Below are 21,216 nucleotides of genomic sequence, written 5' to 3'. Positions count from 1 at the left end.
GGGGAGGGGTGTTTCACAAAGATTTGAAGTCAAACTTAACTCTAAGTTGGACTTAAATATTATCGAGAGCCATTTGTAGCCTTATTTTGAAATATATTCAAAAGCAAAAATTCAAGTACTTTAGACTTTTCATAAATTCCACATCAAGAACATGAAATCTCTCATGATAATAGAAAATATGAATGATTTGAATCAACATTCTATGCCTTTTAAAATAACTTTTACAAAATATATTCAAGGACGCTAATGGCTTTCCATAATTGTTAAGTCCAATTTAGAGATAAGTTCAACTTAGGATCTTTGTGAAACACCCCCAGAAAGACAGGAACTATGGAGCATAATGGCTATCATCTTCTCCAGATATTGAATGAAGGGTTTGAGTTGTTTGATGATGTTTCCTGGCCTTCTTCCTCAATGGAAAGCACGTCTCCACCCTCAGCCATTTTCTAAAAAAAATTAACCAAAAACAAAATGAATTTAAACTAAAATTGAGCTTATAATATAATTGAACTTACATGTATACAAGTACCAATGTTTTTTTATTATATACCTATGACATTTTCTTACCATCTCCTCTACTTATCATTTGTCATAGTAAATCTATTTGAAACAGGTTACATTTGATTACAATTTTGCATGTTGTTTTGTGTATACCTACGACATTCTCTTGCCATCTCGTTTACCTATTATTTATCACAGTAAAACAACATGAAACAGGATTTCATTTGAATAGGGCGTTAATTAGGAAACAGTATAGCTGCCAAGTGCTTCTCTTATATGGTCCCACTAAACTATCAAATCTATATTCTAATTCAATGTCAAATTAATCTATCTCTAAAAACAAGCACTTGAAACCGAGGGACACTTTAATGAGTGGTTTCCTTCAATTCTGAGCTGATACTTACCCAGTATTTTTTTCCTGACATACGTAATGCTATAATGTCATAGATGATGCAATAGCTTGCACACCATGTAATAAAAGAGTGTCAGTACTGTGTTATACTCAATCTATCACTGTCAATAGTCTGTTTGATACTGACACTCACAAAATATTTTTTCTTTTGATGTACAGATAATGCAATAAAATGCTCACCAAGTAATACAAGAGGACCAATTCTGTGTAATAAATGTGAAGACAAGTCTATAGTTTCTGTCTATCTCTGTCATTAGTTTGTACGATACTGACACTTATGGTACATTTTTTCTTTTGACGAATAGATGTCTGTCCTCCCTACCCCTGGCCTCCGTGTTCTTTCTTTGTCTATATGTCTCTCTCTCTCTCTCTCTCTCTCTCTCTCTCGCTCTCTCTCTCTCTCTCTCTCTCTCTCTCTCATTTGACTGTACAGGGGCTTACCCTCTTGTAGTCTATATTTGCATCCCCTCTCATGGGTTGTGACTTCATGACGTAAGCTGATCCGGGTCTCGAGAAATGGGCGTAGTCTGATGAAGGCGTGGCCGGGTCATAATCCTTTACCTGGAGTGAGAGAGAGAGAGAGAGGGAGAGAGAGAGGGAGGGAGAGAGAGAGAGAGAGAGGACAAGCGGAAAGATAATACATGTATAAGACAGGGGAGAGAAAGATATAAATATATTCAAATAAACTAGTTTTGAAGAGATTAAAGGTAATACAAAGTTTTGATATAAGGATCATGAATTTGGTTCAAATGAACATATTAGAAGCATTTGCAATTTTACAAAATTCAATGATCGTTGCAGCAGTTGACATCGAGTCTAAAGTGATAAAAATTTAAATAGTAAACTCTTTATGTTGTATAGCTCCCTCTCATGTCAGAAAGGAAGAAGCATGGGAGATAAATAGGTGGAGAGAGAAGAAGGAGGGATAGAGGAAGAGTATGAGAGGGATGGATACATTCCCCCCCCCCCCAATATTTTGTTTAGAGTATTAAAGAGAGAGAGAGAGAGACAAAGAGAGACAGCATGGGAAGATGTAAGCGGAGAGAGAAAGACATGCAGAGAGAGTGTGTGAGTGAGTTTAGTAAGACAGGGAGGAATTGAGAAAGAGAGAGACAGAGACAGAGAGAGAGAGAGACAGAGACAGACAGACAGACAGGAGAAAAAAGAGTGTGTGAGTTAGTTTAAAGAGTCGAGGAGAAATTGAAAAAGTGAGAGAGAGAGAGAGAGAGAGAGAGAGATGAATGGACAGAAAGAATTCAGAGAGAATTTGAGAGTTGGAGAGAGGGGGAGAGAGAGAGAGAGGGAGGGTGGGGGGGGGGGTGGTGATATATAGATATATAGAAAGAGAGTACATGCACATACAAATCTTTGACTGAAAGAACAAATGCTATCATATGGACACACGCACATGATATCCTTTTACACATTAAATACTTGCCTGCATATTTCAAATAATTTGATATGTCTAGCCCAGATGACGTTCAAATGTAATTCGCTTCCAAGGGATTGAATTTCAAGCACGCACATGAAAGTGCACCGTAAATGCAAATAATAATTTTCTTTTGTATCAGCCTTCATTAAATTGCACCATACCGCCAGACAATACACAATAATATCACAAGGTAATTGTTATATTTTGAATATAAATATGTTCTCTTTATGAAGTATTCTTGTTTACATATCTTGTATTCTAAGGTATATAGACCAGTTCTAGTCATGCGATTGCATTGTGGAAGAAACGATGTGGAATCGATTAAAAAAAGGTTGATCATCTAGCCTATAAGTATTGGTGTGTACTGCAAGGCTCTGGAATCATCAAAATGATAAGAAATTTGGCTCAGTCTTAGTAAAGTTACAAGCACTGTACACAGAATGATGTATATGGGACTATACGAAAGGTGCATGATATCTATCCGGTCCAGATAGATATAATAATTTACCAAATATATCAATAAGTAGGCGGTTTCCCGGCAAAATTTGTATCATCACATATTAGTAAAAACATATCCTTTAAGCGACATTCATGCCCATCCTAGTGAGAGATTTGAGCTCTCTTTGCTAACTTGGCAGGGCTGTTCAGAATGGGCAGAATGGCTGCCGAGCCAAGTCAAACCTTGATCCATCCATACAGGATTTGATTTTCTTTGGACACAACTTGAATACTATATCATTTGACAATATTCAGTATGACTTATTCTGCATTTGGTGTTTTCTAAACAGGTGTTGAACTTAAAGACAAATCTCTCTATAATTATAATACATGTAACAGGTTCATTTACTGTGCCTAAAGGCATCGTTTAACAATGTTAAATCTGAGATGCACGGCCCTACATGTTATTAGTGTCCGTGATATGGTGTAATATTGAAGCCCTAAACAAAACGCACTTCAAAATGATCAAGAAGTGCCTCAAAAAAGTAAAAATCTTTACCGGTTTTACCATACTCGTTTTCCCTAATAGATTGTATTGTTATGAAAACCGTTTGGCAAACGGTTTTCAAAATTTGTAATTCCAATCATAAATATCTTGATAATCAGACAGGCGATCGGCTTGTAAAAGTCATGGGGTTCCTGACTATGACCTAAAGTTTTATAATTATCATTGCAGCATGAGCTAAATCCAGGATTTTGTTTCAGAATCTGAGACAAAGTTACTGGATCCCTTTAATACAAAATATAATATTATTACCCCTGCTGTAGCTGGGCTGCCCAAAATAAGGCCCTCAAACATCCAAGGAATCTCTTCCTACTGGGCACCCACTTACTTCACCTGGGTGGAGAGTGGCATATGTACATTAATGTCTTGCCAACAGGAAACGGTGCTCGAGTAAAAGTAAAACGTGGTCACTCATGCAAGCACTTGTCTATATACATGTACTTCACTTGTATGAAGGATACCAACAAGGACTACACAAAAGCCACTATAGACAGGTGGCTCTTCTTTAAGTTGCTCCAGAAAGACAGTAGAGCGCTTTCGCAAATACGACAGGGAAATTACGGCGTTAAAGCTCTTCCGTCGTGTTTAGGGAACGAACGCTATCATTGCCGCATATGATCGTGAAAATCAACAAGACAGAGAAAATTCTGGTTGGCGCATGCGCAGATTTTTTTTTTTTGCTCGCGTTTGCGAAAGCGCCTTACTATCTATAGGCGAACACTACAGAAAGGTGATCTTTTTAGATATGTGGCTACTAATAGAGGTTTTGAATGTCTTAATCTGAGCACAAATTGAATACTACACCTTTTTGACAATGTCTAGTCTGACCAGTTCAGACTTCGATGTTCTCTTGCATCCTTCTGTCGCAAAAAAGGGCCAAATGGCCTCCATCGCTGAAGCAAAATCAGCGGCTGTTCTGTGGAAGGAGCAGAAAACAATAAAATATCTAATTATGTCTTCCTGGACGCGCAATTTTTTGTTTACACGACAGCCTAGCCTACAATTGTCTGCCAAATAATTTGTAATAGTGCTCTGGCGAAAGAGACTATGTCAATAGCTCATACGTGTATAGATGTATAAATAGCTGAAATGAATATGTGCCACACACATGTACAAACGTTATCGTTAGGCACTGATGTATAGAACCCAGCAGTAGCATCTACAGAATGATCACTTGATAGTCAATAAATAAATAATAATTTATAATAATAATAAATATATCCAGATGAGCTAATGACTTGTCTCTTTCGCCACAGCACTCTTATTTTAGGAACATGGCTAGGCAGTTATGTATAAAAAATAGGCACTTGACAGTAACTGAGAAAAACAAATAATGAATTAGGGCAGGTCAAAGCTATTTTGTACCATACATTTACATGACCACCAACATCTAAGATTTTAGCACAATCATTTATTAGCCATCCTGGAGCTAAGATCAGACCAAATAAAGCAAAATAGATTTAATGTCACATTTAAGTTCAGAAATCAACAATACTCAGTAAGGTATAGCACCCTATGACCATAAATAATTTTGAAGCCCATTTACATCCAACATTTTAAATCATCATGTGATTGGTTATTCTTATGGATATTGTACATGGATTGGGATTATAAATACAAGGATTTATTCAACATTCTATGGTAAAATTGTACTCTATGGCAGCATTTCACAAGACCGTCATGGGTAAAACTTTGCCAACATCCCATTGAACACGTTGCAATGCAACGCCTACAAAATTGTAGTTTCATGTAATGATACCTGTACTCTTACCTTCATGTAAGAAGTGAAACAACATTTCAATTATTGTTTAGAAGTGTATTTTAATTGCAGTGAAACTATCTCCTTGAATTTTCAGATAAGACAGTTAAATTTTAAATGCATTGTACAATATTACAGGTACTCAAAGTGTATCATATTCAATCTGAAATTAAATGGTACATGCTATAATTGAAGGCCTTGAACAGGTAGATGATCATAAAAGAACAACAATCATACCTTCCCCTATTGTCTTGTAAGCTAAGGTTAGGCTTGGCCTCCAGGAGTTTCATTAAAACTTTGCCATGTCCCTGGAAAGCGGCACAGTGACAAGGGGTCCACAGCGTACCTCCGTTGCTCAAGTTGACATCAGCTCTGGTGTATAGAGAAAAATTACAATGTGAAATGGGGTCAAAGGTCAATCCATCTATTCCATGAAAAATGAAATGGCCTTACAGTGCATAAATGCTTGGGGGAAAAAAAAGCAAGTTATAGAACGTTTATTGTCTGTTAAAAAAGAAAAAAAAGGAAAAAGTTTTTCCCCCTTTTTGTTTTTCTATAAGACTTTTTATTTTAAACACACATGGAAAATAATGAAATGTAACTGGAGTTTATTAAATTCAGCTTACTGTTTCAAAACTTTTTGACTGGAGGGGTAAAGTTGATGTGGACATGCAGGCACAATAAACACTCAAAAGTTGATAGCTGTAAACTCAATTATCTGACAATAAACGGATAGCCGAGCACTGTGCAGTCAAAAATGCTGAAAGCAGAAACAAGAAATTGTTGTATTTCTGCGCAAAATCATCAAAAAGCCGGCAAAATTCATTTCATCGTTTTGCACATTTACGGAAAATTAACAGTCCAAGCTTTTGAGCTGGGTATACTCAGACGTTTTAAAAGAGCAAGTTTATTAGCAATATTTCATAAAATTTCTAGCCAGTTCTAGGGCCTATCTGTTGGACAATATTATATTTATAAAGGACAAATATTCATGATGGTCTGTGCCTTTTTTTTCCCTGTCAAATCCAGAGGTCTTTATGATTTTTTACGTGTCCAGACACTCCCCTCTCCCCCTCCCCCCCCCCCCCCTCATCATACATTACGAAAAATCAACCCTTTCCCCATTCCTTTCTTGTCAGAATTGTGTCTCATAGGGGGTTCTGAACCATTGATCATCATCCAATCCAGGTATTTATAAAGCGCCAATATCTAGAAGCCAAATCAAAGGCACTGATCGAGACACATTATTAATGAGGCTTTACCTGTGTTGTATGAGATACTCTGCTATATGACTGTACCCCCAGAAGGCTGCATTGCAGAGCGGCGTGAATCCATCTTGTGACTTGCGATTTACGTCTGCACCTTCATTCACCAATCTCTTCACAAGCTGGAAAAGGTAATATTGACAAATAATGGCGGTGTTTAACAGAAGTTTAACCTGCAAGATGCCAAGTATCTTCAGGATCAACGGAGTTGGAGGAGGAGGAAGTGATGGGGTAGCAAAGGTAGAGGATTAAGAGGAAGAAGAAGAAGATAAAGAAAAAGAAAAGAAGAGGAGTGGGGAGGAGAAGAAGAAAAGAAGAGGATGAAGATGAAGATCGAGAAGAAAAAATGAGGAGTGAAACTGAAAGAAGTGGAAAAAGAAGAAGAAAAGAGAGAAGATGAAGAAGGAGACGAAGAAGAAGGAGGCGAAGGAGGGGAGGAGGAGGATAATAAGGAAAAGAAGAAGAAAAAGAAGGAGAAGAAGAAGGAGGAGAAGGAGAAGGAGAAGGAGGAGGAGAAGGAGAAGGAGGAGGAGGAGGGGGGAGGGGAGGGGAGGGGGGGGGGAGGAGGAGAAGAAGAAGAAGAAGAAGAAGAAGAAGAAGAAGAAGGGGAAGAGGAAGAAGAAGATGAAGAAGAAGAAGAAGAAGAAGAAGAAGAAGAAGAAGAAGAAGAAGAGTAAAGAAGAAGAAGAAGAAGAAGAAGAAGAAGTAGAAGAAGAAGAAGAAGAAGAAGAAGAAGAAGAAGAAGAAGAAGAAGAAAAAGAAGAAGAAGAAGAAGAAGAAGAAGAAGAAGAAGAAGAAGAAGAAGAAGAAGAAGAAGAAGAAGAAGAAGAAGAAGAAGAAGAAAAAGAAGAAGAAGAAGAAGAAAAAGAAGGAGAAGGAGGAGGAGGAGGAGGAGGAGGAGGAGGAGGAGGAGGAGATGAATTAGAAAAAAAAATGGAAGAGAAGGAGGGTAAATGAAGAAAAAAACTATCTGAACTAGGGTCTATAAGAAGATAATGGGAAAAAAGTTGTTAACATGTTATCAATATAGTCTAGACCTATACAATTATTTCAATTTTGTTTGATGTCACGGACACAGCGAACATGACTAGAGACTCATATAATTACAAACAGGTCCCATTCATTCGAATTTGTGTAAGAAAAAATACATTCCCATCCCAAGCTCCACTGCAATAACCGATTAAAAGTGGTTTTTCCCCAACAAATGTTAAATTATACAACATCAAAATGCACATACATGAATGGTTTATCTCAAACATCACATATAGACAAATAAAGTATTAATAAACGAGAAGGAATGCATGAATTACATACGTTCAAATCGCCACTAGCTGCTGCTGTTGCCAGGTCACAGGACGCTGCCATTTTAATTAATCGACTAGTCTTCATTCCTAACTGACATGTACATTTTTTCCATTTTGTTTTGATTTAGTTTGTGTATTTGGTTGTTTGAGGATAATTCTTATATATCAGATTGATTTCAATAAATTAATGAAATTAGATTGGACTTAGTATATTTTTCAATTTATGTCACGGAAGTCTAATTTTGCTATTATTCATTCAGGTCTGAACTCTTCAGCCTTTATGAGATGATCTTTAAATACCCAAGGAACACTATTTTGCATTGAAAAAAGATGGACATTTTAAGGAAAAATTATTTCCCGGCACTAACGAATAAAAGCGGTTTATAGCAAAAACCCGGCATCCCAACCCCATTGAAGTACAAACAAACAAAAAATTCACAGAAAGCCGGCTCTTTTTCCTCAATGTTCTGCAAACTTTTATGAACATAATTATGTAGCTTAGGCACTCATATTTTATTTTTAGTAACGTATGAGCGATACTGTTCATGGTGGAGATGTTGAATTGTAGATTATGAAGTCTTCAAGTTTGTAGGGTTACACCAGGTATATGTAATGAATAACAAGATACCAGCACATCCTGCATGAAAGCTATATTTTCAGCATAGGTGAAGTGGTACCCGAAACAAAAAATGGAAATATAAACTCCCAATCCGGTTACGGTATTTACTTTGACCTTGAAGTTCAATTAGGGCCTTTCACCCAGAGTATTCAGTTCAAGTTCCAATGGGGGATCCAGAGTGGGGGCATGGCGGGCACGCCGGTCCCCATCCCTGGCAAACAAAATGAAGAAGTAAAAAATAAGATGATAACCGAGATACATGCACACATAATGCAACAACCCTCTAATATAATATTATTATATATAAATACACATTGTTGAACCACTCTCGGCTTCTTGGCTCTATTGTATTAGTACTCTGTATATTATGTGGCCATATTCTGAGTTCACGCCAGGCTTTATTATTATTGTCGATACGTGGGTATAAAGGAAAGGACAGCGGAAACAAAACAACTCACAATTGTGTTGGGATCGCCTTCCTTTTCCGAGGTCAGAGTATATACTGTTCTCGAGAAAGTTTATATTTATACAATATATTCGCCTTCAACTTTGGTGTCCCACCTTCCTTGTGCATATTGGACATCTATGAGTCATCGTGGTTATGATAATACACATGTATCATACTTCTTTATGGTGTATTTTTATAGTGTGATGGTTTGATGGTTTGATGGTGTATTCTACCAGACTTTTAAGACAGCAGTTGTATGCATGTTAGAAAGCAAACAGGGAACCGACGGCTTTAAGTCCTCTCTGAGGGACTATCCAATGAGGATCAATTTTACCAAAGGGCAATAGAGCATCCACTTGGCTTCGAACCCGGAACCTCCCGGTTACGAGACCAGTCCGCTCTATCTACCACTGAGCCATTAAAATTGTGAAGCGCATACAATTTGTAGATTTACTTTTTTACCCAGCCGGCAGAAGCAGTGGCTATTAGAAAGCTTGTACGATTTCGCCTTTTTTGTTAGCGCCTTGCCGTTTTGTAGTTTGTTTGTGTTTTTCTCGTTTGTGTTGTTGCTGTGTGCGTGTTAACAAAATGAATTTCAACGTCTGTCACGGTCATCCTCCGTAGGTCTTCCCACGTAACGCTATAGCAACAAATAACTTTATCAAAGCGTGGGTTCATTTTTTTTGGAAGAAAACAAATAATATAGGCAACCACAATAAAAAGGTGTTAAAGCTATTTCAAAAGCAAACAATATATTCCATATGTGTTATTTGTATTGCCCGATTACATGCTAAAGAAAAGCACCAGAAAGCCCTCTTATTCTATAAGATGTGAAGATTCCAGTGGTGCATTCGCTATATAGTGGTACTGAAGCCCCCCCCCCCCCCCCCCCCAAAAAAAAAAAAAATAAAATAAAATAAATAAATAAATAAATAAATAAAAAATAAATAAAAATAAATAAATAAATAAAAATAAAAAAATTAAAAATTAAAAAAATATATATATAATATAAAAAATAACAACAACAATACTACGTGTAGTGAGTCTACGTTACGAGCAACGTATCATCTTCTCTCCCTCCCCCTAACCCTCCACGTCTAGAAACATAATTCCGCCCCTATGTTTCTAGATGTCTGGATACACCACTGATCAAACAATAGATTCAGAGAAAACATCAATGTGGAAAAAAGCCCGACACTGTTACCAGCATTATCAGACCAAATATATCAATTAGTAGGCGGTTTCACGGCAAAATAATTCATCACGTGTTAGTCAAAACATATTCTTTAACATGATTAGTAATAAGAGCTTCCGTTTCATTTTTGGAGAGGGGCCGGGACGTTTCCAAAAATGGTCTTTACCTTTAATGTAGAAGGCACTATTTATTAAAAGCACATTTTTGTTGGTATTGTCTTCGTTGGTTATATTGTTGTTTTACATTTAATTGTGCTTATTTCGCTTTCTGTATATGCCTATACAGCACGGATGAGGTTATAAACCTTCCCCTTTTCTGCTAACATGGAAAGCAAAACTCCTGCAATGGTGATGACGTCGTGAGACCATTATCATTTTGCGCTTCCGTCTCTATCTGATTCGATGGTTTTACCAGTGGCCTTTAGTGACTCCAATTTCAGTTCTCATTTTAACCCCGAGCCATGTTCAGCCGACAATGTGTCTGTCTTTGTCATTCGTCTACATATGGTGAAAACACTGCCAGCTTTGGACTAAATTAGGTGATGTATCATTGAGCGAAAAGGGAGAGAAGCCAGGCTTTTAGAGCTGGATAGATTTCCATGCCAGGAACCGGTGTATTTAGCATTGTATTTGGGCGGACAGAACGCACTTCGTAATTTTGTATCATCGGTTGATTAGACTGTGATTATCATTAGATCAGTCATTTCGTTGAACGTAAGCTGGCTGGCTAATGGGCGGTGCTTCTGTAGTAGGAGACAGCAGAGTCTCATGTTGGAGATAGTCAGAGTAAATCTACAAACGGTCTTTTTGCAGACTTGTGTTTTACTTCAACTCATTTAGCAAAATTTGTTTGCGAGTATATCATAGTCGCGGTGCTCCAAATTTCTGTTGCATTTTGGTCTTCATCGCAAATGCGTCATCAGACATCGACATTACAAGAAAAAGTTGGCCTATAACTTCAGGACATAGGCAGAATACATCTATATAAAACACCGGCTTCTTGTGAACTGAAAGCAATATAACTTTGTAAGAAGACTTGAATTCGGTGATCAACTTCTTTGTTGTTTTTGACGTGTTCACAATCTAGACAAAATGCATCATCACAATTTTTTACTCGTCGTCGTCGTCATAGCCGCGTTCTGCGCCTCGATGATGACGGGCGAAGCTGCGGTTGTCATGAGTAGCGATATGAGTCCGGAGGTTCAGTATAGAACGAAGTCGAGGGCGAGTCTCGATGATGACAGAGGATACACGGACATCGTCGTCGCGATCGACCCGAGTCTTGATGAAGCGGAATACCCGTCTCTCATGGAGGATATCAAGGAAAGTTTCAAGAACGCGTCGGCGTTTCTATACAAGGCAACCAAGTAAGTCGAGAGGCACATAACTTAGTGAACTTTGTGTATCATTTCATGTCGATGTTTTTTTCTCCTTCTTCATACATGCATAAAACGGGGTGCATAAAGTGTCCTGCGGATTCTTGGAGGGGGAGTGGGTGGGGTTGGGGGGGGGGGTGGGGGGGGGGCACTCCGCTAACTTTAAGAGGCACCGTTTAACAATGTTAATTCTGATATGCCTGGCCCGACGTGTTATCAGTGTCTGTGATAAATTATGGTGTAATATTGAAGCCCTACAAAAAAGCGCTTTAAAATGATCATGAAGTGCCTCAAAAAAGTACAAAACTTTGAGTGACCGGTCTTACCATAGTCATTTTCCCCAATATAAAAAACCGTTTGGAAAACGAAAATGAAATTTCGATTTCAAATCATAAATATCTTGATAATCAGACAGGCGAACGGCTTGTAAAAGTCATGGGATTCCTGACTGACCTAAAGGCTCAATCATTATGATTGCAGCATGAGCTAAATCCAGGATTTTGTTTCAGAATCTGAGGCAATGTTACCGAGCTCTTTAACCATATAAGGGCGGATTCATGAATGTTGAACGAGATAATCATAAGAACATATTATTCCTCCGGTGGGCATCTTCTTTTTCTCCTAAACAAAAAGGAGGGGGCGTGGCACCCTTTGGTCGCACCATTAGATCTGCCTATATATACCTCATTTCTAAATCGTCTCAAAGCGACTGTTCAGCAGATAAATATCTCTCCTCTGTGTAATTCACTTTCTCGTAAACTTATTGGAAAAGATTTCGAAGAAAATGACTTCACTGACATGCCCACATTTATCAAGAAGGATACTAAATGATAATAAATTATTGTAATGCACTATCGCATAATTATTACTTAAAGAGAAGGTTGAGTTCTGAGAAGAGGTGAACAATAATTTGTAAGCGTTATCATTGTATTATACACGTGTGGAAGAACATCAGATACAAAAATATTCTCTGAAAACTGAGCATGGCTCTTCATAATTATGCCTAAATATTCTAAATATGGCATGTAACATCATAGCAATCGGGACGGATTTTTATCCACGTGTTCGTGTGGTCACGTATACATATTTATGTGTATTACAATGCTTGTAACTTTACCGAGACTGTGCCAAATTTATAGTAATTTTGATGATTCCAAAACTTTGCAGTACACACCAACAGGCCTACTCACATGTAAATCATGTGCTAGATGCAGGATCGACCTTTTGATTCCACAACGTTTCTTTCACAATGCAATCGCATGACCAAAACTCAACTTTATCTTTAAAGAGACATAGAAAAGAAGGTTGGGTTGTGGGAAAGGGCGAACAATAATTTGTGAGATCATCATTCTTTTCTTTTAGTTTGGAAAATATTGTAGAAATATATTGTAGAACAAATTTTTCGTGAAAAACATTACTCTTCAAATGTTCTCAGAATTATTTATAAGTCAAGAAATAGCTGGAATATTCGGTCCAGAGACGTCCATGCCACTCATATATATAGTTTCATATAATACATTTCTATGTATAGCGCATATGACTTCAAATTATTTTTGTTGTTGGGTTTTTGTTGTTGTAGGTCTGCCTCCAGTATTTAAAGAGCAATTGTGAATGTCATTTTACAGAATTTGTTCAGATTTCTGTGAATGAGGGCGACCGAAAGTGCTTATTAATAAGTGAGTCTTTATTGCCAAAGGAAAGTAAATTCGCAGAGAAAATGAAAATACTTGAACCACTTACACTTAATTAACCGACTTTTTACTGATTGCTTTAATCTCACCCGGATATTGAAATCATCAGATCATGAAATCGATCAGGATTCGTTCAGGAAATTAGTATCATTTTCCATGAATGAAGTTAAATTCGCCAAATATGATGCTTCCTTATTATCATAAAACTTATAAATATCTGTAATATGATATTTGTGAAGCGCTTCTTTTTCATCATATTCAAGTTGAATACCGGCCTCTTAAATAAAGTATCTTCGTATACTTTGTGCGGTGCTTTTGTGCCGTATGTAGGGTGTGGCTGCGAAAACTGTCCTTAGAGATGTATTAAGCGCTTTATAAACCCAGAATATTATGATTATGAAGATGATGATGATGATTACTATTAATATTAGTATCATTTTTATACTTTTTTTTATCATTATCATTATATTTAACTATTTTTATTATCATTATCATTACTATTATTAACATTATTATTATCATCGTTATTATTATTATTATAGTTACTATTATTATTATTTTCGACATTTTGACGAAAATCAGAGACAATTTAGGACGTTTTGCTCGGCCATCATAATAACATCTTTATCGCTTGATAGGGCTTGATTTAGGTCGTGTATTGACCAGCGACCGTTATCGTTTTAATCTTTCAATCATAATTATCATGAAGATTCGATATTTCATGAAGATAATTATGATTTTATCGTCTATAGAACAATCAACAAATTACACAACCCAAATATGAACATATTATAAGCAAGTGCAGCTTTGATTCTGCTGCCAAAATATTTTGGAAGAGGTTTTTCTTGTTGGCAGTATGTCAACGTTTAGTATAGTTTCTCTCTGAAGTATAAGCACATGATCACCTATAAAAAAAAAAAAAAACTATAACAAACTGTCTTACATCAAATTGAACAAAAAGTGAAAGAATAACAAGGATTTGTTGGTGTGTGTGTAATCGCACCACTCTCCATATCCGTAGATTTATCATTTTAATTATTGTTTTCACTTCCACTCTCCTTTTCTCGTCACTCATTCCCCCTTTCTCGCTCTCTTCTCTCTCTCTCTCTCTCTCTCTCTCTCCCCTCTCTTTCTCTTTATTCCGTCATCTCTCTCTCTCTCTCTCTCTCTCTCTCTCTTTCTCTCTCTCTCTCTACATATATATATATGTGGTCCGAATCAAAAGTTGCCTTCATTTTCAAGTGTGGTGAAACAACAAAACCAGAAAACTTCCGGATGATATCTTTGATGTGTTAATTGCATTGGTAAAATATTTAATCAGATCTTATCGGAGAGAATGTCAACCTATCTCAGTAAGCATTCATTAACGAAGTGAACGGCTGAATAGAACACAACCAAGTCGTACATGAAATTCTGAAACATGCTTGATGTAAACAAAAACATTGCACATCACATTCTTCGACCTGACTGACGCGTTAATTGGCATCGTGAGTTATCAGCTGATCTCTACGTCATTAGGCCGTTACGCAATACCCCAACCAGTAGCATGTTACATCAATGTTCTCTACTCAAGACTGAATGGCAGAGTATGCCGTCCGGGGTCAGGGGTGCGTCTTATTTCTTCGTACCACAGCGAGCCCAGATTCCAGTATGAACTCATTTTCATACATAACAAGCTACGAACGCTTGCAAAGAGGTCACAAACAGCTAGACTTTGATTATTTATTGCTTTGCCTAACTACTTATAAAGGCAAAACAAACTGAATAAATACTGAGATTCGAACCCGAAGTCAACTCGAAAGTTCTTTTAGTATAACGCTGTCCTTACCGATTGAGTTAACGATGGGTTTATGAAAGCTTGATTTGTATAATTACTATCACCCTATTAACAACCTTACCGGATTCCATGTGCGCTGCGCTGGTTTCCTTCGCGAGTGCGCATGCGAGCTCAATCTAGGCCCGCTGTGGTACGACAAAATAAGACGCGTCCGGGGTTGCAATCGGAATGCTTTGCTTTCAGGAAAGGGGTTTTTCAGGGAGACCCTCTATCCCCCATTGTATTTCTCATGTGTTTCACAACAACAGCAGCAATATGGTTACGATTTCGCAGGCCAGAAAATAATAACTACCCCGTATATATGCTCATGACTTCAACCTGATAACTGGAAATAAAAGGTATCATCAAAAACTAGTTCAAAAAGTAGACAAAGTTTAACTACTCAGTAGTATGGGCTAAACAATTAAAGCTAAAAAGTGTCGTTTCATCTTTATCAATTACAGGCGGTAAACCAACAGTTATTGATTTTTCCTTAGCTGGGGAACAAGTTGCATCTGTACAAAATAATCCTATTAAATTTCTTGGATCTCACATTACTTTCAAGATGAGGGCTGCAGAAATATATGATTTCATCCTTGATAAGGTTGATAGTACCCTCACAAATATATAATGATTATACTCTCTCCTTTATTAGATATAATGTTAAATGTACATGACCTTCATGCAACTCACCTTGGACAATAATATTATAGCTACACTTCTAGACAAATACATAACAAAATGGCAGGGCATCCCCAAGTGTGGTGGCAATATTGCTGTAGTTCATGCCCCAGGGGGGGGGGGGGGGAGCTCAATATACCCACTATCTCTGAACTAAACCGAGCATGTCATTGCCTTGCCTACAGTAGATCGAAAGTTAAAGGCGATACAATGGTAGTTCCTGCCCTAGATCAACAACTGGCCAGGGAGGAAAACTTGACCAGAAAGTCCTCTACAATCCACTGGTTGCACACAAAATTCATCAAACAAGTTTACAAACAAATTGGAATGATATACTAACAAATCAGTCAAAATGAACTTGAAAGAACTTGTTCCCACACAACATAATATGTGTTTTATTAATTTTAGAAAAAAAAGGAAATACTAGTATTAGTATTTGAGTTGACAATCCTAATTGAAACCAACACACAACAGGCCCATCAAAGAAAAATGAACAAGTACGCCGAACTGATACATGATATATCAGAAGAGATGGGTTCCCGTGGTCTGATAACTCCAAAAAAAAAAAGATTTATAGTTGTGTTGAACACATGTAAATGCAAAGTAAAGTTTACACAACTATAAGAAATGAAATCTTGAAAACCCAGTGTTTGGGGTCGTATATGCTATTTTTTACAGCCGGTTAGAACGCACCTGGCAATCACAAGTAATTGTATTGGGAGTGTATTTGGTTTAGCTATTTTGTATTCTCTCTCTCTCTCTCTCTCTCTCTCTCTCTCTTTCTCTCTCCTCTTCTCTCTCTTGATCTCCCTCTCCTCTTCTCTCTCTCTCTCCTTCTCTCTCTCTTTCTTTCTCTCTCTCTCTCTCTCTCTCTCTTTCTTGCTCTCTCTCTCCCCCTCTCTCTCTATCATAACTCTACATCTTTAGTATTATGTTATACGTATTTTCTTAAATAAAGATAAATAAACAACATATAAATATTCGTCTATGTCCGCCTCTGGTTCTTCCTCTTACTCTCTCATAATACGCTATTATCGTACACGCCCAACCTACTTATAAACTACATTTATCTCGGCCTTGTTGGTCCCAGGTTCGGATGTTCTTATGATAAGGTTATAATGCGAACAACACTAGATGGCGCTGTTATACTTAGTGCATTACCACAGTCATTAACAAAATAGTGTATTCTTTTGAGTCTGTCTCTTCCAAAATGCTCTATAACATTTTTATTGCTATAATACAAGATGCATTTGCTTTTAAACATCCAGAGGTAATAGCTTTAAATCTAGATAAGTCGGAAACTACAACATGTTTCTCAATCCCCAGATTTTCCACTCTAGATGGGAAGTTAAGGGAATTTCAATATAAACTTTTACATAACATCATAGTTTGTAATGATAAATTGTATTTTTTTATTTTATTAACACAGTTAAATTTATGTTCCTTTTGTAGAAAAGAAGTAGAAACCTATCGTCATATCTTCTTTGAATGTCCTGAAGGGTCCAGAATATGGAATGAGATGGGAAACAGTTAAAAGATGTTTCAGTTTCTTAATATGCAATGGATTGATGTGTTGCTTGTTTTCAGAAAAAATATGAAAGATAATATATTGTTAAATCATGTATTGATTTTGGTCAAATATATGATTTACAGTAATCGTAAAAAAGGAAAGTTCCCAACTAGTAAAGAAATATGTAAGGCTGTAGAAAACTCAAAAAAAGTTGAACATGAAAAAGCAAAATTAAAGGACAAACTGCCAATACATTATCAAAAATGGGAAATTAAGGCAGGGGAACTGATTGTATATCCTGTTTCCTGTTCACTCCCTCACTTTCTCATCGATCCGGACACTTATCTGCTATCGTGTTTGCTTGCTTTTTATATTTTATATTTTTATTTTTTTTAATAAGGGTATAGTTAAAGACCTCCACTGATACAAGACCCTTGAATAGTTATAATGAAAAATGCACCATATCATTATATGTAAATATAACAAATTTTGTTATCATGGATTATGAATCAGCACCTTCACCTTATACTTTTTGTTTATATAAGAAAATCTTTGTTCAGATTGCTTAATTTATATTGAACTAATTAATTTGCTTATTATGTTGTAAAAATTGTTCCTTTGTATAATGTTGTATCCAAATATTACCGTCACCTTTTCCTTTTTAAAGGAATTGGAGCACATTCTGTACACATGTTTTGAATGTGTACTTTATTAGTTTGGATACAAATGGAAAATATTTTTTTTAAATATGTCTGTGTTTATAATGTATGAGACAATGTACTACATGTATGTTTATACTCTAAGAACAATTGTGTTCCTATTCATCATTTTGTATGATTATGAAGATCTGAATAAAGGCAAAAAAACTTTTAAAAAAACAAAACAAACAGTCGATGAAATCCGGACAACGAAAACTCGTAAAGTAGCGCAAAAGCATGGTTAACTTGGGACATGTGATCATAAAAGATGTATTGGATAACTGTGTTTTGATGGCGGAAAAAAAAAGTTAATGGAGGAGAGCTCTTTGCTAAATCAATGAGGGGTGCTAATTTTATCGACAAATGTCGAAAGACTTCTGTTTCTCACTAAAATGATCTCCGATCCTCCACCCAAAAAAAAACAAAGAAAATAAAAGAAAGAAAACAGAATAATGGTGATAAAAATAACAAGACAAAACAGAAAGAAGAAAAAAATAAAGAAATAAAAAGATATATCAACAAATAGTATGTATATTAAAAAAATATTAATAAAGTGTCTAACGCGTAGTTAAATAAAAAGTGAAAGAATGAATTGGAAAACAAAAGGCTATTTTTATTTTTGTATAAATACATCTCTTCTCCAAATATCCGTATATTTATCATTCGATTCCCCTTTCACTTTCTCTTCTTTCTCTTCTCTTCTTGTAAACTTCCTCTCTTTCTCTCTCTCTCTCTCTCTCTCTCTATCTCTCTCTCTCTCTCACTCTCTCCCTCTCTCTCTCTTTCTCTTTCTCTCCTTCTTAATCTCGTGTTTGATTGTCTCTTTTTCTTTCTATTTCATTATACCCTCTGTTCGTACACTCCCGTGACCCGTCTATTTATAAACTATCTGGGGTTTGCTGGTCTCAAATTTAGATTTTCTTATGATGAAGTTATAATGTGAAAAACCTTAGATGGCGCTGTTGCACTCGACGTATCGACATGATCACTTAAATCCGTGAGCGATCAAATCTTGCCTGGCAACGAAAAATACATACTGTAAGTACGCTGTATTCGCCCTGTACACACTGCATTCTGTCTGTGTCTATTTCCATCTCTCACTTTAATTTGTAATGATAGGTTGGTAAAAAAAACAAAACATTTTAGTGGGTAATGATATAGCAGGATACATCACTAATTTACTAATGCAATCTTTAAAATGGTAATTGATTGTTGATGGTGTTTTGAAAGACTCCATTACTTTGAAAAGGCCTTTATTGATTTAGTTCAATTTTAGAATTGAAAATTTAATCACGTTTGTCAAGGATTATCTCGAAATACAATCCTCTCTATGATAATCTTCCTGTTTGTCTATTATGTGTCATTAACAATGCACTCTCAAAATATTCAAATAGAAGAAGTAAAAAAATTGTACAAGGTGCACTTAAATTAATTTTATTGAAATTTGAAACTGTTCATTGTGATAGTTTCCATCTTCGATATCAAAGGGTACTTGAATTCTAGTTAAATTTTTCTCCCTCTCTCTTTTTCTCTCTTTCTATCTCTCTTTTTTCTGCTCTCTCTCTCTCTCTCCCCTCCCTCTTTCTCTTCCACTCTCTCTCTCTTTCTCTCTCTCTCTCTCCCCATCTGTCTCATTGTACCCCAGTGTGTGTATCCCCCTTTATTTGTCTTTACCCACTCCGCTTCTAATCAATCACCCCCCCCCGTTTTTCTTCTTCTACTATTCTTTCCCAGCCCCCCCCCCTCCCCCACGGTACTTACATACTCATCTATTGTTAAAAAGGGGTGGGAGAGATTGCTAATAAGATACCACAAGAAGCAAATTGCTCTTAAAGGTGTTTTGTATTTGTTTAACGAAGTACACACAAAGTTACGACACACGATACAAGTTAAACCGGGATTAAACTCACGCCTCCCTGGTTAGTTTAAAGGTACCATGTATTAAAGCACAGATGACAGAGCTCATATTTCTGATGCAAAGGTGTGAATAGATATAGAGAGAGAGAGAGGGGGGAGGCAGTGAGGGAGGGGGAGAGAGAGAAGAAGAAGAAGAAAAAAAGAAGAAGAAGAAGAAGAAGAAGAAGAGAGAGAGAGAGAGAGAGAGAGAGAGAGAGAGAGAGAGATGAGTTAGAGCATACACACATACACACGCAACACATGTTAACCGCATGCAAATCAATAAGACCATTGATGACTCATAAACTGATCATGTATATTATTGTCGCAGTATAATATTCTTCGTAGGCCGTCGCTATTCGCACACGCATTGTCGCATCAGACATTCATTCATTTGGCGGTCGGCCTCCGTAAAAATATATTTCTCTCTCTCCCTCATTCGCTCGTGCAGCAAACCATTTAGCTGGCGGATTTCATACGGCGGCGTTTTAATTCTATGAGTTACCACGGCCACGCGACCGTGCGATTGTGAGTGCGCTTCGCCACCGGAACAAATATATACAGTGAGTTTCGCCACCGGAACAAAATATATATACCTTCGGTTTCTTTGCGTGTTGTGGAATTTAGCAAGTACATACGGATCTTGATTTTAACGGGATTAATTACGATGTGTTGAATTCTTCAGAGAGCAGCCGACACCTTCTTTTTTTACGACCAAAGAATACCTGTGTTGTACGTCACAACGGTTTAAAGACTAATCGACCGGTGACGTTTTAATGATTCGTGTAATTGCGATATATCATAGTGGAAATACCTAGCTGCGAAATTGTGTTTCTTTTCATCTCGATAGCCTGCACAAGCACCGTTTTTTTCTCAGTCACATAATTTCTTTTTGTATAGAAAATGATTTTTAGTCATTTTCAAGCAAATAATCTGTTACCCTCTTCTGTAGGCCTACGGACATTATATCAATTTTGCTAACGTGATACATTGATTTCGAACCACCCTTTGCAGTTTTCATTTTTCAATTCGAAAGAGGAACAATCGTGATTTAGTGATTACATCCAGCGATTCGTTGTGAAATATTTGATCTTCTTATTACTTTAGCTGAATCACCATTTACGACACAAGGGGGTGTGCGAATTTCGTCACGTTTTATTTGTTAACGGCGTCGTCGCAGAGTATCCTATCCACGACTCATAATTCTTTCCATTATACTCCCATCTCCAATACCTGGAATTATATCAGCGATATGGTAACATTAACCAATGACTCGTGTATATCTGTATACTTTATGATATAGGAGTTATTACTCCTAAGTATTACTGCTGTAGACCATCCCTTCGATTCTTTCCCTTTGCTTTGGATTTCCCAGGCATTTGATGACACTGGAGGAAACGTATCTTCGAATTCGTCTAGCTAATTTTACTATCATCGTGCTAACTAGCTGATAGCCAGTATTAGGAACAAACGTGCCATAGTATATTGTGGGTTATTTATATCCATTATCATTAGTGTTCGTACAGTTCAGCAGTAAACACCAGTACTCGTAGTTGTGTGCATGCATATCACCGGCATCGTATTTTTCTATTGATTGTTGGTCGTATTATA

General features: G+C 36.8%; 1 protein-coding gene across 1 annotated transcript; it reads right to left on the bottom strand.

The window, feature by feature from the left end:
- Positions 1–244: 244 nt before the first annotated feature.
- LOC105436618 (ankyrin repeat domain-containing protein 49-like) lies at positions 245–7,958 on the bottom strand. Its single transcript, XM_030988644.1, has 6 exons — positions 7,687–7,958; positions 6,370–6,494; positions 5,345–5,479; positions 4,153–4,264; positions 1,355–1,474; positions 245–446 (listed from the first exon to the last, which is right to left on the bottom strand). The coding sequence occupies exons 1-6, from the start codon at positions 7,759–7,761 to the stop codon at positions 348–350; spliced, it is 666 nt and encodes a 221-aa protein (XP_030844504.1). The 5' UTR covers positions 7,762–7,958; the 3' UTR covers positions 245–347.
- Between the last annotated feature and the right edge of the window lie 13,258 nt (positions 7,959–21,216).

The sequence above is a fragment of the Strongylocentrotus purpuratus genome, unplaced genomic scaffold (assembly GCF_000002235.5).
Source record: "Strongylocentrotus purpuratus isolate Spur 01 unplaced genomic scaffold, Spur_5.0 spur5_scaffold_17, whole genome shotgun sequence".
Taxonomy (NCBI): Eukaryota; Metazoa; Echinodermata; class Echinoidea; order Camarodonta; family Strongylocentrotidae; genus Strongylocentrotus; species Strongylocentrotus purpuratus.
Note: the sequence above shows the minus strand (reverse complement) of the source record. Positions and strands in the feature narration are given on the sequence as shown.